At 39.9% G+C, this 26,778-nt stretch overlaps 3 protein-coding genes across 3 annotated transcripts; all 3 read right to left on the bottom strand.

Moving 5' to 3' along the window:
• Nucleotides 1-370: 370 nt before the first annotated feature.
• On the bottom strand, nucleotides 371-6,380 carry LOC146328912 (extracellular calcium-sensing receptor-like). Its single transcript, XM_084716714.1, has 9 exons — nucleotides 6,241-6,380; nucleotides 5,652-5,946; nucleotides 5,400-5,486; nucleotides 4,911-5,180; nucleotides 3,718-3,924; nucleotides 3,355-3,630; nucleotides 2,876-3,103; nucleotides 2,578-2,701; nucleotides 371-1,281 (listed from the first exon to the last, which is right to left on the bottom strand). The coding sequence occupies exons 1-9, from the start codon at nucleotides 6,348-6,350 to the stop codon at nucleotides 371-373; spliced, it is 2,508 nt and encodes an 835-aa protein (XP_084572840.1). The 5' UTR covers nucleotides 6,351-6,380.
• A 3,807-nt stretch (nucleotides 6,381-10,187) lies between these two features.
• On the bottom strand, nucleotides 10,188-14,516 carry LOC146328911 (extracellular calcium-sensing receptor-like). The gene is made up of 9 exons (XM_084716571.1): nucleotides 14,245-14,516; nucleotides 13,653-13,947; nucleotides 13,403-13,489; nucleotides 12,953-13,222; nucleotides 12,281-12,484; nucleotides 11,927-12,202; nucleotides 11,402-11,629; nucleotides 11,177-11,300; nucleotides 10,188-11,098 (listed from the first exon to the last, which is right to left on the bottom strand). The coding sequence occupies exons 1-9, from the start codon at nucleotides 14,481-14,483 to the stop codon at nucleotides 10,188-10,190; spliced, it is 2,634 nt and encodes an 877-aa protein (XP_084572697.1). The 5' UTR covers nucleotides 14,484-14,516.
• A 3,222-nt stretch (nucleotides 14,517-17,738) lies between these two features.
• LOC146328910 (extracellular calcium-sensing receptor-like) lies at nucleotides 17,739-22,857 on the bottom strand. Its single transcript, XM_084716570.1, has 9 exons — nucleotides 22,586-22,857; nucleotides 22,028-22,322; nucleotides 21,783-21,869; nucleotides 20,432-20,701; nucleotides 19,807-20,010; nucleotides 19,443-19,718; nucleotides 18,953-19,180; nucleotides 18,728-18,851; nucleotides 17,739-18,649 (listed from the first exon to the last, which is right to left on the bottom strand). Exons 1-9 carry the CDS (start codon nucleotides 22,822-22,824, stop codon nucleotides 17,739-17,741), a joined length of 2,634 nt encoding a protein of 877 aa, XP_084572696.1. The 5' UTR covers nucleotides 22,825-22,857.
• Nucleotides 22,858-26,778: the final 3,921 nt, after the last annotated feature.

Here is a 26,778-nt window from a genome sequence, read left to right as displayed (position 1 = left end):
AGACTTGCATCATGAGAATGTTTGCAGAATAAGTCCACATCAGCTAGACAAATCAGAAATAAATACATACACTTATTTCAGATGCAGGGAATCTTATCTTATCTTATATTCAGTGAAAGTAACTTGTGGTTGGATCAGGTGTAAGGTCAACTTAAATGATGTAAAGTCAGAAAGGCAATAATTGCATTTCAAGATTAAGTGTCATAGAATAACATAATCCACACAGGAAGAGATTTCAAATACAAATACATGTATCCAGGATCAGCCCTGCTATCTCAAAATTATCTGTCTTAAAAATGCCACTACTATGACTCTTTTGCCTAGGAAAGTGAAAAAAATGATTATTCTGTCCCATGAAATCTGACACATTTTATAACTCCTTTCCTCGACCCATGATTGCTTTCTTTGTGTTCCTCTCTGGTCGCAGCAGGATTATATAACATTTGGGTCCAAACAGTGCCACCAAGAGGCCAAAACTGGAAGCCAGGATGGCAAAGACCTCCACTGCATCTGCAAATTTGCCTGGTGAGCTGATATAAGCAGGGACAAAGGCCACCCACACAGCACAGAAGATCAGCATGCTGAAAGTGATGAGTTTGGCCTCATTGAAACTATCTGGAAGATTCCTTGATATAAATGCAATCAGAAAACTGAGGATAGCCAATAAACCAATATAACCAAGTAACACTGCAAAACCAACTGTGGACCCAACTACACACTCATAAACTATTTTGTCATTGTAGTATTGAGTGTTTTTATGAGGAACTGGTGAGGCAGATACAAGCCAGGCAGTGCAGATTGCTGCCTGGATAGAAGTAAGAACCATAACTGTTCCTCTTTGCTGCAAAACACCAAACCACTTGAGACTGGCTCCACCTCCTGGCTTGGAGGCCTTGAACACAGCCAGAACCACTATGGTTTTCACCAGGATGCATGAGATACAAAGGACAAAGCTGATCCCAAATGCTGCATGTCTCAGCTGGCATGTCCACAGTCTGGGACGACCAATAAACAGCAGTGAACACAGGAAACATAATTCAAGTGACAGCAATAGCTGGAAACTCAATTCTGAATTGTTGGCACGAACTATAGGTGTTCTGTGGTGATAGATAAAGATGCCCAGGACAACAGCACAAGTACATGTACCCAGCAATGAAGCAGCTGTCAAGCAGATACCCAGAGGTTCATGGTAGGAGAGAAACTCTGTTTTCTTAGGAACACACTGATCACGCTGGGGGCTGGGCCAGAAGTCCTCTGAACAAATGATGCACTCCATGGAGTCTATGAAAAGAAAGACAGCCTTGAAATAAATGTTTACATTATGGTCTCTATTTTCTGCCCGGCATAATGTAGGGCACATCGCAGCCCAGCTGTCATTAGTATTTTCTGACCAATGCAGTTGCCCAGCCCCCATGTTTTGTTATATCAAATGTACTTGCGCCCATTTGTGTGCATATGGGTGTGTTGGTCTTAACATGAGGTGTGGGCAGGTACATTGCTATCTTGAGGCAGCAGAAAGCAATTGCACCCATGACCAAAAACAACTTGGTCTAAAGTCAATGCTGCAGTATTTTCCTACTATTTAAAGGATGCATTAGTCAGACAGTAAGATGTGCCTACATAAGTTCACAACACATGTTCACTTTGCTTTTAGGACACTGCAATCAACCCGCATGTGACATTAAAGCATTCTGATTAATAACAGATGATTGCAGGTGGGTTAAATACAATGAAGCTGTGTTTGCATAAGAGAGACATTGTGCACTTTTCAACACAACAGCTGTGGTGTATTTGTAAGAAACTGCTAATTAATATCCTGTGTTCTTCTACAAAGCCAAAAGGTCTCACACACACTGAAGTTCATGAATAAATCATGACTTCCATCAAAACTGTCTAAAAATAATTTCCTCTGTTTCCTCTGGAGACCTGCCTCTGTCCTATAAAGTTTATAACAGTTTTTAGTTTTGCTTCTTAAATGTTAACAATATTTGCTGCAGTGACATTGCAGCACACAAGCAGACAAAACTGAAAACACACTTTCTGATCATTAAATCATCTTTTATGATATCGAGCAGCTTCAGCTTTCCAGGTGATTGTGTTGTAGTGATGTGAGTCATTTTCTTTCATGATTTGCTTTAATATCTGAGAGGTTGTTTTCAGTAATTAATGTACTGTAGTAATATTTCCATGTGCGCTGACATATTACATCGGTCATCTTTATCTGTGGAAAGTGCACACAAAGTTAAGACAGGAGGAGACGCTCCATCCTGTTTCACCTACATACAGCCCATCCACTGTTAATCACAATGATTATTGATTGTGTCTCTTCAAGGGAATGAGAGATGGCATTGATTGGTTTTATTTATGTTCCCAAAATACCTGTAATTAATTAAGAGACTAAATACAACCTCTTTGCACCTTGTGTCCGAATTTGTGCCCAGATTATGTGCCATTTAAATACCAAGGTGGACTTGGAAACACCTAAAATGCACATGCTCCATGAACTGTAGACCAATACATCTAAATAAGGCCCTTTATCTCCAAACTACAATACAATGTTTTTAACTGAATACCAACCAGTCTCATTGCTGATCTTTCCCTCAGAACAAGGGATGCAGTCAAAACAGCACACAGGTTCCCCTTTCTTTCTGGCCATGCGGGTACCTGGAGGACAGCTCTCACTGCACACTGACCGGGGTGGCTATAGGGAGAAAATAATATCTATATCTATATGTATATATATATATATATATATATATATATATATATATATATATATATACATATATATATATATATATATATATATATATATATATATATATATATATATATATATATATATATTTATAGGTGTTAGAAAAAAACAAAAAACCTTTTTTGATCCGAACTTCCAGAAGATTTTGTCTTCATCAATTGTGAGTTCTTCTCCTTTGAAGGCCGACCTCTTAACCTCACCAATTTTCTGAAGTTTAGTTTTTCCATCAGGAAGTTGCACCCAGTTCATGATATCATATATTGGTAAGGCATCACCATTCTCATCAAATGACACTTGATCACCAAATTGTGTGGTGAAGTTGACCTTTTCCAAGTAATACAAAAGCTATGAATATCAGAAAATGGGATAGAAGAGAAGAAAAGACGAAAGACAAAGGAGACGTACATAGGACTATGGTGAATGTAGCAGGAACTAGTATTCAATAACCAAACTAAGGACGTTAACCTATGACTGACCTGGAAGTGGATATAATTTCATTTATTTGCTCAGTAATTACAATTTCTATTTAATCCTACACCCTAACAGCTACTCTGCAAGAAAAGAGTAAAGCTTATGATTTGGTCATGATATCACACCTGCCATGGCTCCAGTCCTTTCAAACTGCCACAGCTGTGCCCACTGAAAGGCCCTCTCCCTGGCTCACACTGCAGCATTTCATCAAGGGCATACGCCAGAGCATACACAGCCTTGTACACATTATACTCTGGCCTGAGGTTTGAAATGTCCAAGAACTCAGTCTCCGCATCCTTTAGATCTTCCTGTCCAGTACACAATGCTCCCCCAACTTCCACCCAACCTGCTGGAGGTGGTGCAAATCTACACTGAAATGTGTATTCCCAAAACTGTTTCACCTGAAATGCATTAAAAAGACATGTTAAAAGAAATAACAACAATGCATCATTCTTATGATTGTTAATCAGATATTAAGGTTCTCTCACAACACTATTTCCATAGCTGTTGTGTTGGTGTTGGTCAGGATGTATTTGTAGGAGGAATTTCTTTAGCCCGGGAATTTCTCCTCGATGGATGGCGATGCCCAGTATGCCACTGAGGTATGGCAAAAGGTGGGGGGTCTGGAATACAGTAGCTGCTATCCAGGCTTCACTGGCAATCCACTGCAGGCCTGTCACTTTCTGCCTCACCACCTGTACATCATACCAAATATATAAATCCATGTCATGCAACTAAAGTAGGATCTTATTTTGCAGTTTAAACAGTGAATGTCTTGTCTTATTCATTTATTCACAGGTGCAGTTCTGTGTTTTCCACATTATTATGAAATGATGCATGCATCATAACTGGAGTTCAATGTAATAGGTGTGAGTAACTGATTCTACACTGAAACCCTGATAGCAGCACCTTTAGTTCAGTTAAGGTGCATACATTGTTTTACATGACAATTTGTGATGTTTTTTGTATCTTAAGTGATAGTTCACCCAAAAAATGTCTCCATACAGCTCCAAGCGGTGTGACATGAGATATACGAGATCTCATGATACTTTCACATCCATGTTTAACATGCTATCTGGAAGCGACTCAGACAACAGAGAGAGATCTGCTCAGAAATAGTGACTTGTTACATGCACAGTTGACTTCGCAAACTTTCAACAAAGAAGAAAATGTTCGAGGACTTTGACATAGAAGAGGAACATAATTTCTTTGCTGCAGCCGTGCCGCTTGTGCACCCGCTTCAGGCGTGTGCACGTGGATCAGGTCTGAGAGACTACAGACATTGACATTGACATTTAGGCTAAAAATGTGGTGTAAATGCGTCTTTTTTGGTCAAATTTTAATGTCGCAGCTCACGGACACTTGGATTACACCACATGAACAGTATGGAGACATTTTGTGCTTTTTTTTTTTACATTTTAAAACTGGTCACCATTCACTTCAATTGTACTGGATTTGGCTGTAATGCTGTTTTCCACTGAAGCTCCGGGAGTTTTTTGTGAACTGGATATCTTCACCCATTCTCACATCAGCACAGGGGTGAGTAGTGCGTAGAGTAGAGTAGAGTAGTGAAATTTCATTTTTGGGTGAACTATCCCTTTAATCATTTCAATCTGGCAAATAAAAACATTAAGTCGCATAATTAAATTAAATTATAATTGAGTTGTATTTCAAGCCTAACCTCTTTCATGAGGTTAATCATGTGACTCTCATGTGCAAACACAATGACCACACGAGCTGTGGATTTCTTCATCACATCTACAATCCTCCTTAGTTCATTTGGGTCACTGCCCCAAGGCAAAACTTCTAAGTAGGCCAGACAACCTTGACCAGACTGAACAAAGTCAGATTGGAAGGATCGGGCAGCGTGGAGTCCATAGTCATCATCACTGATCAGCAGGCCTGCCCAAGTCCAGCCAAAGTGTTTTAGAATCTGAATCATAGCACGTACCTAAGTGAATACAGAGTAAAGGGAACAGGTAGGAAATATCTTACAGTGGAAAACTTGTACAAGAAGTTTTAGAATGAATGAAGTTTAATTAATGCCTTTCAAAGAATCTATTTTTCATTGCAATGAAGGGACAGTCTCTCTGAGAAATGTTTATCTGCACATGATTTCTTTTATACATTTTCATTTTGCTAGATTTTTGATATTTTGATAGATGCTCACCTGGAAAGCATCACTTGGGATCGTCCTGAAGAAGGATGGAAACTTTTGCCGATCACTCAGACAGGAACATGTGGCAAAATAACTCACCTGTTAAAGACACAGTATGTACATCCTAAAAACATTCAAAGCCTACCAGTTCTTTCAACAATTTATGGCTGGTTGCTTGTGCATGTTAATTGACATTGAAATCAAATCTGAAATTAAATCAAAATAATCTTAAAGATTTATTTGATGGCAAGACAGAAAACTTACCATAGGTACTCTGTACAAACCTAATACACTGGAGATGGCAATAGAACGTGTAGATGAAGAATCACCCACAATCCCAAGGACTGGAGGGGTTCCTTCACAGGTCTCATCTGCTATAAACTGGTCGTCTTGACCACTGACTAAGGACAACGCTGCACGAAATCCAATTCCTAGTTTGACGCAGATATCATAAAGACTGTATCCCAGAGTCACATTAGGTAGCAGGTTGGGGTTTCTGTTGATCTCATCAATAGCAAAGGCCATGGTCTGAGCCTGCCTGAATCCTAGAATATCAAAACTAACACAAATAATACCACTGTTGATCACTGAAAATGACATAAAACATTAACTGATTCAAATTGTACAGTACATGTTACACAACTAAAGGTTTGGTAAACAATTTAAACAGTTGAATAACAACAACATTGTTATAATACGGTACTTAAATAAAGCCATGCAAAAAGAAAGTTCATAATTTACAATAGCATAAAACAACACTGATATTCTTTAAGAGTAATATCTAATCATCAAATTCTACAAACGATTGATATCCTCCAGTTTCTCCTTTGTCTGTTTTCCCTTACAGACTCACCCATGGCAGGTAGGCTGTTGTGGCTCTGAGGTAAAAGACAGGTCAGGAAAGATGGAAACAAAATGCATCCCAAAAAGCCCACCGAGAACCACGTCTCCAGTGTTGTGCATCCCATTTAGATGAAACTTTCCTTGTAACCGGCAGGAATAAAGGGGGGACAACACAGCTGAAGAAAAGTAGGAATTCAAGATGAAATACATGAGAAACATGAATTTGATCTCTAAAACAGCCCACATGACTTCCTCTCTGTTTACTCCTTGACTGACGAGTCAGTTTTATTGCTATGTCAACCCCTTTTACTGACCACAGTATTGTCTTCATGTGCACCGCCTACTGTGACATACACAAAAGTCGGGGCAGGGCTTAAAATTCATTTTGTTTGAAACTTTGTACTGGGGCAACATTCATTCATGTACTTTTAATAACATCAAACCAAGACCATGTTAGAAACCTTTCCAACCCAAATTTAAGTGGATGACTGTAATGTGTGATGTCTACTGAAATTTATTTGACAGTCTTTTGATGTGTTGTGAAGTTTTTGAATGTCACATTGAGGTATCTTTGATACATCTTTTAAGTTGTAGAAAAAGGAGATAGACTGTTCCACCTTCCAGTAAATATCTACTTGCAATGTTGTGAAGAACAAGTTTTCTTTAGAATTGACCTGTTCTTTAAAACCTGAGCAGATACTTACATGGTAAGGGCAAATTCCAAATTCATGTCTGTGGCAACAATACCAAATTGCACTCACCAAATACACAAAAGTGGAATTCACGATCACACTTTAATGTAGTTTGATCTAATGTCCACTAGATGGTGCCAGCATAACACGACATTTGATGAAATAATGCACCTTCCCATCTTTACTTCATTGCATTGTTTGTTTTATGGATGGCTATTGTATCTGCCTGGCACACAGTAACTAGACAGATAATAGATATCAGCACTTCTCAAGCAACATTAGCCCAAAATGCCTCAGCTGTTGGAGAGATTATCTCTGTACCCCAAGTTGTCTACATGTACAGTGAGTGACCTGCCAGAGGCAGCTGATGTGGAGACTTTTTATTATGCATCATCTGTGGTGGCCACACACTGAATAGCAACGCAGAGAGAGAAATCAGTGAGAAATAAAGTGTGCTATTTCAGCACCATGAACAGTGCCACAGACAGTGATCTGCTGTTTACTGGATGATGTCCAGTCGTCTTAGGGACTCCACTCCTTATTTTCTGCCTGGGTTTACTTCTGTAGCCTTTCTTTTTATTTTATTTACTTTACCATTCTTTAACCAGGCAAGTCATTAAGAAAAGATTTTTATTTAAAATGGAGGCAAGTGGTAGGGACTAAAAGTATATATTATACAAATTATACAAATTATTATTATTATATTATTGTGACTATAATGCCAACAATTACAAAAAGAGTGGCAAATGTTAAAAGACAGCAACACACATAGCAATAATATAAAAAGACATAGGGCTCTATCTTACATCTGGTGCAAAACCATTGCACCAGTGGCGCAGGTGGTTTGGCTATCTTACACCAATGCAATTCCCATTTTTGCCATATCTGTAAGATAGCAAATGAACTTGCGTCTAGTCTGTACGACCATGACCATGAGGTCTAAAAATTAAGACAAAAGGAGGGCGTGGCCAGGCGCATTTGCTATCTTATGCTTGGCACATTGGAGTAAAGACCACTTGTGCCTAAGACCGGCTAAAGCAACAACTAAGCACACACACTTTTGTCCACAATCACAAAACACCTTCATCATCTTTTTCTTCTGCTGTTCAATTCCAGCAGTTCCCTTCTGCTTTAAGTGACAAATTTTTGTCAGATGATCCATCACAGCGTCCTCTACTGCCTGGCAGTGAAAAACAGCAATTGATGGAACATCTCATCAATGGCGGGAAAGCATTGCGTCTTAATTGACGAGATATCCCATCAGAGTTAAGACGTGTGTACATGAATGGGTCCAAGGCAACACTGAAGTACCTTCACTTGAATACATTCTGTTGCCTAGGGCCATCTTCTGCCCAGTGCAAAGTGGTGAACATCGCAGCAGTTTTCTGACCCTCACAGTTGTCATTTTCATGCTTAGTACCCATGTCTTATGCGCATCTGTGTGCCTGTGTGTGTTGGTCTTAAAATGAGGTGTGGACAAGCAAATTATTGGTGTCTTGCTATCTTGAGGCAACAGAAAGTGATTGCACCACTGACCAACAAAAATCTGCCCTTAAATCAATGTTGCAGTATTTTCCTGCTATTCAAAGGACACGTTATTCAGATAGTAATATGCACCTCCATAGGTGGGTTCCCAACACACATATACAGCAGACTACAGTTAATCCACAAGTCATAAATATTAATATTCTGATTGGCAGTGGCTGATTCCAGTTAGGTTAAATAGGGTGAACCTGTGTGCACATTTACTCACGACAGCTATAACTTAAGTGACTGTTTAAATCTGACAGGGTCAGTCAGGATATGATAATTAATGTCCTTCCTCTAGACATTCAAAAAGTCTCACACTCACTCAGTCTCAGATTGTAATGTGAAATTCTTTAGAGTAAAACACTTGTAAAAATAAATACATCCTGACTTCCATCAGAGCTGTGTAAGAAAATATTTCCTTTGTAGAGTTTCCTCTATCCTGTCAAGTTTTTGTTTCGGTGCTTCAATAATCTTATTGCTGCAGTTGCATAAATTGATGCATGGAATCAAAACTGAAAGCAGACTCTCATTAAAAATTATTAAATCATCTTTTAACATATGTTGAGCTGCGTGCTCTGTCCATGTGACCTCTTCATTGTGTATTGAATTAATCTGTTTTTTTTTTTTCCCATAACTTACTTTAGATAGGCTACTGTCATTTCATTAACATAGTAAAGTTTCCATGTACGCTGTAATGTCACAGCAGTCATGATTCTGTCTATCGGATCACGTGTAAAAGCACACACAGGGTGTCTCTCTCTCTCTGGAGACGCTACAGCATATACTCCCACCTATACCCCACCCCATCTATAATTGATAATGATGTGAATTTTTATCTGCCTGACCCAGGGGTTAATCACAATGCCTTCATCACTACCATTAGGTAATTTTAGCATCTCTGTTTACTGAATCTATCATTTAAATGGCAAAGGCAGGCACACCTGGCTTTTAAAGGGATGGGTGAGATGGTACTGATTGATTTTATTCGTGTTATGCCCAATTAATTGATTAAATACAACCCATTTGTACATTGTGCCTCATAATGGCTTTTGTGTGTGTAGTGTGTAGTTGTAGTTGTCATTTTATTTTGCTAATGTAGTGGTCTGAACACAGTCCTACTCAGTGCACAGAAAGCTACACATGCACCAAGAAGTGAAAAGAAACCAGTGAATTAAGGATTTATTTGGACCAAAGCTGGTGAATGTTGGTGAAGTGGAGTGCATATCTAGTATTAAATGTGTTTTACAATGAGCTATACCAAATCATGTAGTCCTATATATCACCCAACCCAACCCTGTAACTCGTTCCTACTTTTAGGGCCAACTCAGTGTTATAGGCTGCAGTGAAGTGTCAGGGTACAGCCTCAGTGTTTATACTGAGTAGTCCATCTCAATGAATCCAGTTTCCTTGTTTTTCTTAATATATGTTTGTGAACAAACCTGGAAGCATCAAACCTTGTCAAAAAACTACAGTGAATCCAATTTCTGCTGCATGTGTTACTCACCACTTATATTCACAAACAAAAAAAAATTGACCACTCAATCATTCAAATGTTTTGGTTTCCATATGTGTGTATGTGTGTTTGCACATTAGACTTGCATAATAAGAATGCTTGCAGAAAAAGTCCACATCAGCCAGACAATTCAGAAGTTAATTCATACATTCACACAGTTATTTCAGATGAACCCAAATCGTTTCAGTAATTTATTCTGACTCATTAAATTCAGCACAGTTTTTATGACTGGATGCCTCGACCCATGATTGCTTTCTTTGTGTTCCTCTCTGGTCTCAGCAGGATTATGTAACATTTGGGTCCAAACAGTGCCACCAAGAGGCCAAAACTGGAGGCCAGGATGGCAAAGACCTCCACTGCATCTGCATATTTTCCTGGTGAGCTGATATAAGCAGGGACAAAGGCCACCCACACAGCACAGAAGATCAGCATGCTGAAAGTGATGAGTTTGGCCTCATTGAAGCTATCTGGAAGATTCCTTGATATAAATGCAATCAGAAAACTGAGGATAGCCAGTAAGCCAATATAACCAAGTAAGAATGCAAAACCAACTGTGGACCCAACTGCACACTCATAAACTATTTTGTCATTGTGGTATTGAGTGTTTTTATGAGGAACTGGTGAGGCAGATACAAGCCAGGCAATGCAGATTGCTGCCTGAATACAAGTAAGAACCAGAACTGTTCCTCTCTGCTGCAAAACACCAAACCACTTCAGACTGGCTCCACCTCCTGGCTTGGAGGCCTTGAACACAGCCAGAACCAACATGGTTTTCACCAGGATGCATGAGATGCAAAGCACAAAGCTGATCCCAAATACTGCATGTCTCAGCTGGCATGTCCACAGCCTGGGACGACCAATAAACAGCAGTGAACACAGGAAACATAACTTAAGTGACAGCAATAGCTGGAAACTCAATTCTGAATTGTTGGCGCGAACTATAGGTGTTCTGTGATGATAGATGAAGATGCTCAGGACAACAACACAGATACATGTGCCCAGTAATGAAGCAGCTGTCAAGCAGATACCCAGAGGCTCATTGTAGGAGAGAAACTCTATTTTCTTAGGAACACAGTGGTCACGCTGGGGGCTGGGCCAGAAGTCCTCTGGACAACTAGTGCACTCCATGGAGTCTGTGAAAACAAAAGCACTCTTGTGGTAAATGTTTATATTATATTTCTTTGCTGCAATATTTTTAACAGAATACCAACCAGTCTTATTGCTGATCTTTCCCCCAGAACAAGGGATACAGTCAAAACAGCACACAGGTTCCCCTTTCTTTCTGGCCATGCGGGTACCTGGAGGACAGCTCTCACTGCACACTGACCGGGGTGGCTATAGTGAGAAAGAAAATATTGTTTATTCTATGTCACTTTACGCTGCTAAAATTAGTTATCTATGGGCCAAGCATATGTGTCTGAAATATCAGAAGTAACCATTTTTGAGTCAAAGTTCCAGAAGATCTTCTCTTCATCAATTGTGAGTTCTTCTCCTTTGAAGGCCGACCTCTTCACCTCACCAACATTCTGAAGTTTAGTTCTTCCATCAGGGAGCCACAACCAGTTCATGATATCATATATTGGTAAGGCATCACCATTCTCATCAAATGCCACTTGATCACCAAATGATGTGGTGAAGTTGACCTTTTCCAAGTAATACAAAAGCTATGAAAATCACAATGAGGGACAAAGGAGAACCAATGAAGAATAAAAAAACAGTTATATATGACCACAGTGAACACAGCAGTACCTTACTTTCATTAATTAAACAGAAGACATTAACCTTTTAATGACCTGATAATACTATCTACTGGTATTACCTAGCGGTAGGGAAAATCCATTTATTTGCTCGGCAATTTAGGATTTGTATTTAATCATATACTGTAAATGCTACTCTGCAAGGAATAGTTAAGGCATGTGACTTTATCATGTAAACAGGTGGAGTGTAAACTGATATCACACCTGCCATGGCTCCAGTCCTTTCAAACTGCCACAGCTGTGTCCACTGAATGGCCCTCTCCCTGGTTCACACTGCAGCAGGTCATCAAGGGCATACGCCAGAGCATACACAGCCTTGTACACATTATACTCTGGCCTGAGGTTTGAAATGTCCAAGAACTCAGTCTCCACAGCCTCTAGATCTTCCTGTCCAGTGCATATTTCTCCCCCAACTTCTACCCAACCTGCTGGAGGTGGTGCAAATCTACAATGAAACGTGTATTCCCAAAACAGTTTTACCTAAAATGCATTTTCAAAAGTATGTTAATCCGGCAACGTTATTGTTGGAATTTGTCATCTGTCAAGTTATACTCTTACCACACTACTTCCATAGCTGTCGTTGTGGTGGTCAGGATGTATTTGTAGGAGGAATTTCCTGAGCCCGGGAATTTCTCCTCGACGGATGGCAATACCCAGTGTGCCAGACAGATATGGCAAAAGGTGAGGGCTCTGGAATACAGTGGCTGTGATCCAGGCTTCACTGGCAATCCACTGCAGGCCTGTCACTTTCTGCCTCACCACCTGTGCATTGTGTAAAAAACATACAGTAAATCCAGAATGCCACACCAATAAAGTAGGGTCTTAAAATATACAGTTTACACAGTTGATGTCTTGATGTTTTGTTTTGCTTAGGTGCAATCTTGTATTTTAAATATTATCATGACAATGCATATATCATAACTGGAATTCAGTCTAACCGGTGCGAGTAAATGATCTCACACTGAAACCCTTATAACAGCACCTTTAATAAATAAGTTCAGTTCATGTAAAGATATTTCTTTACATGAAAACTTGTCATGTTACTTTCATGTCAATTTGGCAATCAAAAACATTAACTTATGCAATTAAATTAAATCAGAATTTAGCTAACAAAACTATAACAAAGACAATTAAATTTGTAGATGACAGTATGTTATTGTGACTTAAACTTTTCAGTTTGACAAATAAAACAATAACTGTGATTAACTTGAGGTTTATTTCAAGCCCAACCTCTTCCATGAGGATAATCATGTGATTCTCATGTGCAAACACAATGACCACACGAGCTGTGGATTTCTTCATCACATCCACAATCCTCCTTATTTTACTTGGCTCATTACCCCAAGGCAAAACTTCTAAGTAGGCCAGACAACCTTCACCAGACTGAACAAAGTCAGACTGAAAAGATCGAGCAGCGTGGAGTCCATAGTCATCATCACTGACCAGCAGACCTGCCCAGGTCCAGCCAAAGCGGTGTAGAATCTGAATCATAGCACGGACCTAAGTGGACACAGAGTACAGGAATTGGTGCCCAACTTGAAATAATCTATCAGTGGAAAACTTGCTAAACAAGCAACGACTTGAAGATTTTTCACTGCAGTGAATTGGCAGGCTTTCTGAGAAATATTCATCTGCATATGTTTTCTTTTATATATTTTCATTTGACTGATAGATGATCACCTGGAAAGCATCACTTGGTATCGTCCTAAAGAAGGATGGAAACTTTTGTCGGTCACTCAGACAGGAACATGTGGCAAAATAACTCACCTGTGAAAGATACAGAGTGTACATCCTAAAAACCCTTTAAGAGTCGATAAAGGCTTTGAATATAGTTTTGTACTTTTGTGCTTGATTACTTTGTGATACTAAAATATGAAATAGAATCAAAATGATCCTAAAGAATTCTTAGATGACAAGATAGAAAACTTACCATAGGTACTCTGTACAAACCTAAGACACTGGAGACGGTAATAGAACGTGTAGAGGAAGAATCACCCACAATCCCGAGGACTGGAGGGGTTCCTACACATGTCTTGTCTAATATAAACTGCTCCTCTTGACCACTGACTAAGGAAAATGCTGCACTGAATCCAATCCTGAGGTTTGCACAGTTATCATACAGACTGTATCCCAGAGTCACATTAGGTAGCAGGTTGGAGTTTCTGTTGATCTCATCAATAGCAAAGGCCATGGTCTGAGCCTGTCTAAATCCTAGAATATAAAAACTAACACAAGAAATACCATTACTGACTATTAAAGAAGACAACATTACAGTTACTGTGTCAACATGTAGATTTTGCAAAAGAACTGATTCCGCAAATGAATTAAGCCGGGTCAATTGTAACAAGTATTACAATACTCAATAAAAATCTTTAAAATAAGGTAAAGAGTAGTAAAGTAAAAGGTACCATGTTTCAAAAGGAATACACATTGTAACTATATTTTATAGTCAAAATTACATTATAGTAATAAAATTTATTATCTAGTGTTTCTCCCTTTTTCTGTTTTCCTAATAGACTCACCCATGGCATGTTGGCTGCTGTGGCTCAGAGGTAAACGACAAATCAGGAAAGACAGAAAACAAGTGGGCCTGAAACAGCCCACCTAAAACCACATCTCCAGCTTTGTGCATCACATTTAGATGAAACTGTCCCTGTAAGTGGCAGGAATAAATCGGGGAGGTCACAGGAGAAGAAAAGTTGTAATGCAATAATGTTAAATACATGAGTGAGAGCAGTTTGATCTCTAAAAATGGCCACATGACTGTTCTCTTGTTTATGCCTTGTCTGAGCCTAGTCAGGCTGTCAACCCCTTTTATTGACTTGCAATGTTGTTTAATCTTTCACACCGCCCATCTCAGCATAAACGATCATAGGGGCAGGACCTAAAATAAATTTCATTTGAGATTCATTTTGTATTAAGGCAGAAAATCTTCCCATGGCCATCTTTCTATCCTTATTTCAAATTGTGGATGATGGATGGATGGATTATGATGCCATAATCAAGGTTGGCTGAAATTTGCAGGACAGTCATATTATCATTTTGTTTGTTTTCCTTTCAAGTTCATACTTAGTCGATTTTGATAGGTATCTTCACTTGTAGCTAAAGTGGGTAGACTTTCAGCTACATAAAACACTGAATTACATTGTCGAAGCTTTCTTCAGAATCACTCTATAGTCCTGAACAGATGCATAAATGTATCTGAAGAGCCACTTGTTACTGAGTGTAATCCCAAATTTGTGTGTATGAGAAGGATACCAAATTAAACTCAATCACTGTTTGCTGAGCATACATTTGGCGAGCATGTAACCAGGTTTTTCTACCTTTCTTCACTCCTCTATGTCTGTCTGTCTCTCCCTCACAAACCCACACACACAGGAAGTGACACAAGCTGAAAGTGTACACAGCAGCACATCCAGTGCACTCTTTCAGCTCAGCTGTTCGTGCTCAAAGTGCATCAAAATAGGTTATGTCCTGAAACTGTGGACTCCTCTACACAGTGCAGCCTAACACTAGGCTAAAAAATACAGTGTAGACACATGTGGATGATTATTCTGTTAAAATTCACTGTTCGATGTGAAGGGAAAAGGGAGGCTGCTGTGGCTCTGTAGTAAAAGACAGGTAAGGAAAGACAGAAACAAGGTGCATAAAAAACAGCCAACCCAGAACCACATCTCCAGCCTTGTGCATCTTACTCAGATCAAACTGTCCTGTAACCAGCTGAAATAAATGGGGGTGGACCAAACAGAAGGAAAGTAGGAATTCTCCATGAAATACATGAGCGAGGCCAATTTGATATCTAAAAGAGTCCACATAACTGCCTTCCAGTTAATTGGAGTTATATCAGTACCCATATGTTCAGATAAAAGCTAACTATTTACAAATATACACTATTCAGTCATGGTGTAGGTATAAGACACTGCCACTGCCCTGCTCAATGCTAAGACCACACAGCCTGGCAGGTTGCAAGACTAGCTTTTGAAAGAAAAAGACATCACACTGAGCCAACATACTTTCTTGTTAGAGCTGAGGTCCTGGACACATGGTATGTCAGGTCATGTCCTACTGCATGAGCTCAGAACTCACTCATTGGGAGTGTCAGCTGCCATGTTCATGTAGTAGAACCTACCAAAGGTGGAAAAATGTCATTTAGTAGATCCCCAAATTACATGAGGTAGCCATGCCCTGCATGGAATGTGCACGAAACCCTACAGGGACCAGCTTGCCTGCCTTCTTATATGTCTGTTGGACATCCAGCAAGACAGTACTAAGATAGGCTTGTTGGATTTTCACAGAAAATAAAAAAAGTAGTGAGTGCATCTGTATCCACATCACCACCAGACATCTCAAAAATGCATATAAATGCACTAAATGCATAATGTCAATAATCAGTTTACTAAGGTGTAAAGTTAACTTGCACCATGAAAAGTCATAAAGGTAAAAATAGCTTTTGATCAGGTGGGGAATGAACTAGACTCAAGGAAGGTCAGGTGAATAAAATTTAAGGAAAAAGGTTAACTGCAGGGCAGATGAGGGAAAGTGGCAACCGGTCAGCAGGTTTATGATAGTAAGGTGAACAAGATAATTGGGGACTGTTACGGCCACCGCCGTTTCTGCCCCCGTGTTTAACCCCCTTTGCCCTGAAGTTCTTTTTGTATATTGCAGTGTGTGACCCATGATTGGCCTCCAGCTGCGAGGGGCGTTACCTGCGCCATCTACTCCGTTGTTCGGCTTGCTGATTGGTGCCCTTTGTTCGCCCGTCCACTAATCGCAGGAGTGCAGCTGGAAGTCGACGAGATTTAAGCTCAATGAGCGTGTCAGTCATGGCGGCTGCCTTTGCCATAGACAGTTTGCCACACATGCCTCTCGTTGTTGTTGGTGTTATGCCAGGGAACAGATTCAAAACCTGATTACAGTCGACACACACTTGTTAGGTTCTTTGTCAATTGTATTAGTTCACATTAGGCAAAGGGGTGCTGACTCTCTGTACTTTTGTTTTAAAACTTGACAAGGTAGATGGCTACAGGTTTTTCTTTTGTTTATTTATTTCGCTAGTTCTGTAGGTAGTTGTTAGGCTGCCATTTTGGGAGCTCTCTTTTTGTTGTATTCCTTTCTTTGTGTTGAGCACCACTCATCAGCCCTGCCGCCTGTTTTGATTTCCCTCATTTTGTGTTACTTGTCACTTTAACTGCCGGTGTAAATAAATAATTTTAATTTTACCAATTACAACTGGCTTATGTTCCTTCCCTTTTTCCATCCCCAGCTAAGGGACGTAACAGGGACTGTCTGAGGGCATCTGGTAGACAGGCAGAAAGTGGCAATGAAGAGGTCTTGGGAAACAGGAATGTAACTGGAGGGAGGACAGAGGCACAATGTCACACTTTGCACCATTTGATGTTTGGAAAGTCAGAAGCTGAGAAAAGCATTTAGAATAAACTGGTGAGTGTATCTTTTAGTCCAGTTCACTTCAAGACGGTTCAAAAATAAATAAAATAATGTAAATGAACCCACATACTCAGCAAAATTTATTAATAGAAAATAACTACTAGTTTAGACAGGTGTAAGGTTAACTTACATCATGAAAAGTCACAAAGGAAGTGATTGAATTTGAAGTACAAGTGCTTTGTGTATTAATCTATGTCTTGGTTAAAAATAACATACATTGATTTGAAAACAAGCCTGCTTTCTCAGCGGACGAACATTACTATTATTATTAGTTACTGTTCTATTTATATTTTTTTATTGTGTAGAGGGACACAATTCATTCTGTCCCATGAAGTTTAGGTTTTATGACTGGATGCTCTGACCCATGATTCATTGCACCTATTTTTAAATATTCTCACACAAATGATCCAAGTGGTAAAAAATTTTATATTCCAAATCATTTATTTGTAATCTGCCCTGATGACACAATATCTTTACATTGCTGTTACTTTTAATCTACTTTTCTGACCATATTTTTTATAGTGTACAAAAAAGGGATTAACTCTGTGCCATGACATTGGGTAAAGTCTTTTTATGACGGGATGCCCCGACCCATGATTGCTTTCTTTGTGTTCCTCTCTGGTCTCAGCAGGATTATGTAACATTTGGGTCCAAACAGTGCCACCAAGAGACCAAAACTGGAGGCCAGGATGGCGAAGACCTCCACTGCATCTGCATATTTTCCTGGTGAGCTGATATAAGCAGGGACAAAGGCCACCCACACAGCACAGAAGATCAGCATGCTGAAAGTGATGAGTTTGGCCTCATTGAAACTATCTGGAAGATTCCTTGATATAAATGCAATCAGAAAACTGAGGATAGCCAGTAAGCCAATATAACCAAGTAAGAATGCAAAACCAACTGTGGATCCAACTACACACTCATAAACTATTTTGTCATTGTAGTATTGAGTGTTTTTATGAGGAACTGGTGAGGCAGATACAATCCAGGCAGTGCAGATTGCTGCCTGAACAGAAGTAAGAACAATAACTGTTCCTCTCTGCTGCAAAACACCAAACCACTTGAGACTGGCTCCACCTCCTGGCTTGGAGGCCTTGAACACAGCCAGAACCACTATGGTTTTCACCAGGATGCATGAGATGCAAAGCACAAAGCTGATCCCAAATGCTGCATGTCTCAGCTGGCATGTCCACAGTCTGGGACGTCCGATAAACAGCAGTGAACACAGAAAACATAACTTAAGTGACAGCAATAGCTGGAAACTCAGTTCTGAATTGTTGGCGCGTACTATAGGTGTTCTGCGATGATAGATAAAGATGCTCAGGACAACAGCACAGATACATGTGCCCAGCAATGAGGTGACTGTCAAACAGATACCCAGAGGCTCATGGTAGGAGAGGAACTCTATTTTCTTAGGAACACAGTGGTCACGCTGGGGGTTGGACCAGAAGTCCTCTGGACAGCTGATACACACCATGGAATCTATGAAAACAAAGGTACTCTTGTGGTAAATGTTTATATTATATTTCCTTGCTGCAATATTTTTAACTGAATACCAACCAGTCTCATTGCTGATCTTTCCCCCAGAACAAGGGACACAGTCGAAACAGCACACAGGTTCCCCTTTTCTTCTGGCCACTCTTGTACCTGGAGGACAGCTCTCACTGCACACTGACCGGGGTGGCTATAGGGAGAAAGAAAATATTGTTTATTCTATGTCACTTTACGCTGATAAAATTATTTATCTATGGGCCAAACTTAGATGTCTGAAATATCAGAAGTAACCATTTTTGAGTCAAAGTTCCAGAAGATCTTCTCTTCATCAATTGTGAGTTCTTCTCCTTTGGAGGCCGACCTCTTAACTTCACCCACATTCTGAAGGTTAGTTCTTCCATCAGGAAGCTGCAGCCAGTTCATGATATCATATATTGGTAAGGCATCACCATTCTCATCGAATGATACTTGATCACCAAATGATGTGGTGAAGTTGACCTTTTCCAAGTAATACAAAAGCTATGAAAATCACAATGAGGGACAAAGGAGAACCAATGAAGAATAAAAAAATATATGACAATAATGAACACAGCGGTACCTTGTTTTCATTAATTAAACAGAAGACATTAACCTATCAATGACATGTTAATAATATCCACTAGTATTACCCAGCAATTCACAATTTGTATTTAATCCTATGCCATAAATTCTACTCTGTAAAAAATAGTAAAAACACGTGATTTTGTCATATAAACAGATGGAGTGTAAACTGATATCACACCTGCCATGGCTCCAGTCCTTTCAAACTGCCACAGCTGTGCCCACTGAAAGGCCCTCTCCCTGGCTCACACTGCAGCATGTCATCAAGGGCATACGCCAGAGCATACACAGCCTTGTACACATTATACTCTGGCCTGAGGTTTGAAATGTCCAAGAACTCAGTCTCCACATCCTCTAGATCTTCCTGTCCATTGCATATTTCTCCCCCAACTTCCACCCAACCTGCTGGAGGTGGTGCAAATTTACACTGAAACGTGTATTCCCAAAACAGTTTTACCTACAATGCATTTTCAAAAAAAGCATGTTAACACAACAACATTGTTATTGTTGGAATTTGTCATCTGATTCCTAAATTAGACTCTTACCACACTATTTCCATAGCTGTCGTTGTGGTGGTCAGGACGTGTTTGTAGGAGGAATTTCCTGAGCCCGGGAATTTCTCCTCGACGGATTGCGATGCCCAGTGTGCCAGACAGGTATGGCAAAAAGTGGGGGCTCTGGAACACATTTGCTGCCATCCAGGCTTCACTGGCAATCCACTGCAGGCCTGTCACTTTCTGCCTCACCACCTGTGCATTGTGTAAAAAACATACAGTAAATCCAGAATGCCACACCAATAAAGTAGGGTCTTAAAATGCACACTTTACACAGTTGTCTTGTTTTTCTCAGGTGTAATCTTGTATTTTAAATGTTATCATGACAAAACATATATCGTAACTTCAAAGTTCACACTAACTGATGTGAGTCTCACACTGAAAGTCTGATATCAGCACCTTTAACTAATGAGTTCAATTACAGGAAACATATTAAACATATTAACTTATTAAACAAGTTGTTTAATTAAAATAAATTGTAATTGAACTAACTAATCTATAAAAAATAAATAACTACATCTGTAGATGACAGTATATTATTGTAACTTAAATCTTTCAGTGTGACAAATAAAACCTTCACTTGTGTAATTAATCTTTGTTTTATTTCAAGCCCAACCTCTTCCATGAGGACAATCATGTGATTCACATGTGCAAAGACAATGACCACACGAGCTGTGGATTTCTTCATCACATCCACAATCCTCCTTATTTTACTTGGCTCATTACCCCAAGGCAAAAGCTGTAAGTAGGCCAGACAACCTTCACCAGACTGAACAAAGTCAGATTGGAAGGATCGAGCAGCGTGGAGTCCATAGTCATCATCACTGATCAGTAGACCTGCCCAGGTCCAGCCAAAGTGGTTTAGAATTTGAATCATAGCATGAACCTAAGTGGACACAAAATAAAGGAACTGGTGCACAACTTGAAATAATCTATCACTGGAAAACTTGCTAAACAAGCAACAACTTGACTTTCAAAGATTTTTCATTGCAGGGAATTGGCAGGCTCTCTGAGAAGTGTTTAACTGTAATAATAATAATAATAATAATAATAATAATAATAATAATAACTTTATTTGTATAGCACTTTTCATACAAAAGGAATTGTAGCACAAAGTGCTTTACAATCATAGCTAAGAGAATACCCCCCCCCCACCCCCAACCCCGCCCACACACCCACACACAGGATCACACAAACCCATACGATCAGCACTCATGTTACATCATGATAATGAGGAAATTAGATAGAAATTAGATGAGGAAACACAGGAGATAAATTTGAAATATTAAAACAATGAAAGTATGAATAATAAAAACAGAAATAAATAAATAAATACATAAGATAAAAAAATATAAAATATTTGACAATTATTAAATGGAATAGAATGAATAAAATACCTAAAAATTGATACAATTAGAAATTTAGTTAAAAGCCAGACTAAAAAGGTGGGTCTTAAGTTTGCCTTTAAAAATATCAATATTGCATGTCGCCCTCAGATCTTCAGGCAGGCTATTCCATAAACGGGGGGCATAGTAATAAAAAGATGCCTCACCGTATGTTTTAGTTTTAACTTTGGGCACTGTTAAAAGGCCACTTCCAGAAGACCTGAGGGCTCTGCTGGGTTCATTGGGTAAAAGCAAGTTAGATAAATAAGAAAGGGCAAGACCGTTAAGAGCTTTATAAACCAATAAAAGAATTTTAAAATCAATTCTAAAACGTACAGGAAGCCAATGCAGAGACTTTAAAATCGGTTTAATGTGAGCTCTCTTTCTGGTCTTTGTCAGCATCCGAGCGGCTGAGTTTTTGGAATAATTGTAGTTGTAAAATATTCTTTTTAGGGAGACCAGAAAGAAGAGCATTGCAGTAATCAATCCTGCAAATAATAAAAGCATGAATAAGTGTCTCTGCATTGGCCTGACTGTACGTGCTTTCTTTTCTATATTTTCATTTGACTGATAGATGATCACCTGGAAAGCATCACTTGGAATCGTCCTAAAGAAGGATGGAAACTTTTGCCGGTCACTCAGACAGGAACATGTGGCAAAATAACTCACCTGTGAAAAACACAGACTGTACATCCTAAAAACACCGAGCAGATAAAAGCTTTGAATATAGTTTGATCCTTTTATGCTTGATTACTTTGTGACATTAAAATTGAAATAGAATCAACATGATCCTAAAGAATTCTTAGATGGCAAGACAGAAAACTTACCATAGGTACTCTGTACAAACCTAAGACACTGGAGATGGCAATAGAACGTACAGATGAAGAATCTCCCACAATCCCTAGGACTGGAGGAGTTCCTACACAGGTCTTGTCTGATATAAATTGCTCCTCTTGACCACTGACTAAGGACAGTGCTGCACTGAATCCAATCCCAAGGTTGGCACAGGTATCATACAGACTGTATCCCAAAGTCACATTAGGTAGCAGGTTGGAGTTTCTGTTGATCTCATCAATAGCAAAAGCCATGGTCTGAGCCTGTCTGAATCCTAGAACATAAAAACTAACACAAGAAATACCATGATAGTAGCTGTCTCAACATGTACAATTAGTAAAGCAACAGATTTTGCAACAAATTAAGCCAGGTGAATTGCAAAAAGTATTCCAATACTTAATAAAAGTGTTTAAAAAAGTAAAAAAGTAATGTGAGGCATAAATACACAATGTAATTCCCTCTGATTAATATTTCATATTTAAAATTACATTATAATAATGAAATTTATTTTCTAGTATTACTCCTTTTTGCTGTTGTCCTAATAGACTCACCCATGGCAGGTTGGCTGCTGTGGCTCAGAGGTAAAAGACAGGTCAGGAAAGACAGAAAACAAGTGGGCCGGAAACAGCCCACCTAAAACCACATCTCCAGCTTTGTGCATCACATTTAGATGAAACTGTCCCTGTAACTTGCATGAATAAACTGGGGAGGAAATAGGAGAAGAAAAGTTGTAATGCAATAATGTTAAATACATGAGTGAGAGCAGTTTGATCTCTAAAAATGGCCACATGACTGTTCTCTTGTTTATGCCTTGTCTGAGCCTAGTCAGGCTGTCAACCCCTTTTATTGACTTGCAATGTTGTTTAATCTTGCACACCACCCATCTCAGCATAAACAATCATAGGGGCAGAGCCTAAAATACATTTCATTTGAGATTAATTTTGTAGTGAGGCAGAAATGTTCCCATGGCCATCTTTCCATCCCAAATTTAAGTTGTAGATGACTGCCATAATCAAGGTCTGCTGAAATTTGCAGGACAGTCATATTATGAGTTTGTTTGTTTTCCTAGAACATCATATTTAGTTGACTTGTATATTCACTTGTAGCTAAAATAGGTTGACTATTTCAATTACATAAAACATTGACTTGCATTGTTGTATAATAGAAGCTTTCTTCAGAATCACTCTGCAGTCCTGAACAGATGCATAAATGTATCAGAAGAGCCACTCGATACTGAGTTTAATCCCATATTTGTGTGTATGACAAGGATACCAAATTAAACTCGACAAATGGCAACTGTATGAATAACAGGCCCTGCTATGATGGGCATGTAACCAGATTTTTCCACCTTTCTTCACTCCTCTCTGTCTGTCTGTATCTCTCTCACAAACCCCCACACACATGCAGGAAGTGACACAGACTGGAAGTGTGCATAACAGCACATCCAGTGCACTCTTTCAGCTCAGCTGTTGATGCTCAAAGTGCATCAAAATAGGTTAAGTCCTGAAACTGTGGACTCCTTTTTGTCAAACTCTAGGCTAAAAAAATACAGTACAGACGTACATATGTGAACAGGTATTCTGTTAAAATTCACTGTTTGATATGAAGGGAAAAAGAGATAATGAGACGATACAAAGAAATAGCTGATGTCCTTACGAAAGGGTAATTTGTTTTGCTGCTATTCATCAATGAAGGACACTTTATTCATCTATTTATTTAATAGCTCAGACCTTCTCACTTTGCAGGGTGGTGATAGGAAAAAAAATATCCTTTTCAGTGTCCTAATTTAAGATAAGATAAGATTGACTTCATTGTCCCGAAGGAAATTTGTCTTGGATACATAAAACACCTGCTGTTAAAATTTTATAGATACATACATCCAATCACACATACTCAGAACCAAAAGTACATGCACAGACTGCCATCAACCAAATAACGCTGCACGAAATCCAATTCCGAGTTTGACGTAGATATCATAAAGACTGTATCCCAGAGTCACATTCAGGAGAAGGTTGGAGTTTCTGCTGATGTCATCAATAGCAAAGGCCATGGTCTGGGATATCAAAACCACTGTTTCTAGTGAAAATTACAATATGATACAGTAACTTCAGTCAATCTGTACCTACTACAACTACAAATTTTGCAAACAATTAAGACAGTTCAAATAATTTGTAAAAAAAAATTAAGTACTAGGAAAAAAGGCACAGCGATGTTTTCCTTCTTTGGTGTGTCTATTTGTTTGTGTTTCCCAGCCTCCATCTATAATTATGGCTCCACTCACCTCCCCTACCGGCCTACCCCTACCTGCTTGGCCGAAAAGGTTATTGAACTGAAAGGAAGAATATCCACGCTCTACAAGATCCAAGAAACCAAGAAGCTCATGGACACTGTAGTGGAAATTCTGAAGAATGGGTCACTCAGACACTGAAGAAGAGTTCGGGAGTCCCAGATGACTTACACGGGAGTATTTAATGAAGCTTGATCAAGGAGAATTCAGATTAGCAATACACAGAGAGTATTGTGACTGCCAACCCAATTCTGAAGGTTACTTCTCGAGTGAAGGTATTTAACTGTCCCCTGACATTCCCTGGAATTTGGCATGCTACCTTGTATGGGCCTGATGTGTCTATGTATGTGTATACAAATTCTATTAGGCATAAGTGAAAAACAAGAAGCTATGCACACCTCTTTGCTCTAAATCACTGTATCTGTTGGCCTTGCTCATGTATTGTGCCCTGCTAGAGAGTGTGGAGACTGCCCAATAAGCCATAACCTTGGGACCTCAGGAGAAAGTATCTGGGGGATGCACTACTCTCCTACTTCTGCAGCTGTGGACTATAGTTGTGCAGAGTGACCAACTACTAGTGTGCCTGTTCAGGTTAGATGACCTATGACTGGACGGTTCATGACTGCATTGTCACCCATATAAAGAGACACTCAGGGAACATTCTAAGAGTTAGTGAGGCAAGTGAGGCAAATTCCACAACAGACACTGTCATCTTCCATCCAACACAGAGCCCGATGTCTCTGCTCACTTTCTTGTGGCTGTCACCTCTCCTCTGGCTTCCATCACTGCTAGCTCCTGGACACAGCTTGGGGCAAAGCCTAAAGCCTTGGTTAGCTCCACTCCATGTAACCACGAGCCCTGGTCCAAGGCTGGTGTTCATAGCAGGAGAGGGAGACGCCCCTCTTGTGTCCCTCCGCAATATAATATGCAACTGGAGAATAAATATGATATCCTGGACCTGCTCGACTTCCCTCCTTTGCCTGCAGAGTTCCTACACCATACCCCACCTTTCCTGCAGGCCCAGGGATCCCGCAGCTCCCCGTCACCTTTGGCTCTCCCACTGACTAAACCTGAGCACGCCACTCACACCAGGGCTTGCCGCTCCACACCGCTCTTTACACCAGTGCTGTTGTGGGCTCCTGCCCATCCTTCTCCATCCACTCTGTTGCCACAGGCGCGGTGTTTTCCACTGACTAGTCCCCCTCCATACATGTGAAATACTGGCGGTTCAATTGACAGAGCATTCCCGACGCACACAGTAGATGCTGAATACATTGGATCCAGCTCTGAGAGCCTTCATTCAGCATCTCTTCATCCCTTTCTCTCCCCGACTACAGATAGTTGAAGACTCAATAATCAGAAATGTCCGCTCCTTCAATGCACCAACACATTGTTTTCCTGTTACAACAGTCCCTGACATCTGGGAAAAATTCCTGCGTCTGCGTCTGAATCCAAAAGATAATAGTTCACATGGGATCAAACAACACTGCATGTAAACAGTCAGAACTGAAAAGAATCAATTTCAACGAACTTCTTGACTTTTTAGGCCGCTGTGGTCTGTTTTTATCAGTGGTCCAACTCCCACTTTTGGCCACAGATCAGAACGGTTCACCAGAATCCTTAGCCTCCACACCTGGCTCCAGTCCGCCTGTAGGGCTCACAATGTCAGCTTCATTGACAATTTTAATTTGTTTTGGGATTGTTCCTCCTTTTTTAAATCAGATGGTGTGCTGTTTTAAATAACTACTGGCCCATTTCTAAGCTGCCTTTCTTATCAAAAGTCATGGAAAAAAAATCTCTATTCCCAGCTCTTATCCTTTCTGGAAAAATACAACATCATGGAGAAATTCCAGTCAGTTTTCAGGGCATGTCATAGTAGTAAGTCAGCTCCACTTAAAGTCTCAAATGACTTATTGCTATCCCTGGATTGTGGTAAATGCGCCTTACTTTTTTACTTGACCTCAGCTCTGCTTTCAACATGGTTGTCCATGTAATTCTCATCAACCTTCTTGAGAACCAAGTTGGTATCCGGGATCCAGTGGTTTTCCTCTTACTTGACAGACAGGCCCTTTTGTGTGAATATTGGAAACCAGTTTTCCTTGGCTGCTCCCATCACCTGTGGTGTTCCCCAAGGTTCCATCTTAGGCCCCATATTATTCGCCCTGTACTTGCTCCAGCTGGGTTCCATTTTTCAAAAATACAATATCTCACACCATTGCTACACAGAAGATAGTATTCCTCCACTGACGTCCAGTAAAATTCAGAATAGAATTTAAGGCCCTCTTATTTGTTTTTAGAGCTCTGCATGGCCTGGCACCCCAGTACTTGTCTGAGCTCCTCTGCCCCCTTTCTAACCCCAGATCATTCAGATCCTCGGATCAGCTGCTTTTTGCTGTCCCGCGATCAAGACTGAAGGGGAAAGATGATCAGGCATTCGCTGTAGCCGCCCTAAGCTCT

The sequence above is a fragment of the Lutjanus erythropterus genome, chromosome 4, assembly GCF_056507025.1.
Source record: "Lutjanus erythropterus isolate fLutEry1 chromosome 4, fLutEry1.hap2, whole genome shotgun sequence".
NCBI lineage: Eukaryota > Metazoa > Chordata > Actinopteri > Lutjaniformes > Lutjanidae > Lutjanus > Lutjanus erythropterus.
This window is presented reverse-complemented; position numbering and strand designations above follow the sequence as displayed.

Bases quoted from the DNA above. Each gene is read 5' to 3' on its own strand.
- LOC146328912 (XM_084716714.1), bottom strand. From the start codon at position 6,350: ATGCACAACACTGGAGACGTGGTTCTCGGTGGGCTTTTTGGGATGCAT. The intron at 3,104-3,354 runs GTGTGATATCAT...TGATATTCATAG, and splicing joins AAGGACTGGAGCCATGGCAG to CTTTTGTATTACTTGGAAAA. The intron at 1,282-2,577 runs GTTGGTATTCAG...TTCTTTTCATAG, and splicing joins AAAGATCAGCAATGAGACTG to ACTCCATGGAGTGCATCATT.
- LOC146328911 (XM_084716571.1), bottom strand. From the start codon at position 14,483: ATGTGGCCATTTTTAGAGATCAAACTGCTCTCACTCATGTATTTAACA. The intron at 11,630-11,926 runs GTGTGATATCAG...TGATTTTCATAG, and splicing joins AAGGACTGGAGCCATGGCAG to CTTTTGTATTACTTGGAAAA. The intron at 11,301-11,401 runs GTTACTTCTGAT...TTCTCACTATAG, and splicing joins GGAACTTTGACTCAAAAATG to CCACCCCGGTCAGTGTGCAG.
- LOC146328910 (XM_084716570.1), bottom strand. From the start codon at position 22,824: ATGTGGCCATTTTTAGAGATCAAACTGCTCTCACTCATGTATTTAACA. The intron at 19,181-19,442 runs GTGTGATATCAG...TGATTTTCATAG, and splicing joins AAGGACTGGAGCCATGGCAG to CTTTTGTATTACTTGGAAAA. The intron at 18,650-18,727 runs GTTGGTATTCAG...TTGTTTTCATAG, and splicing joins AAAGATCAGCAATGAGACTG to ATTCCATGGTGTGTATCAGC.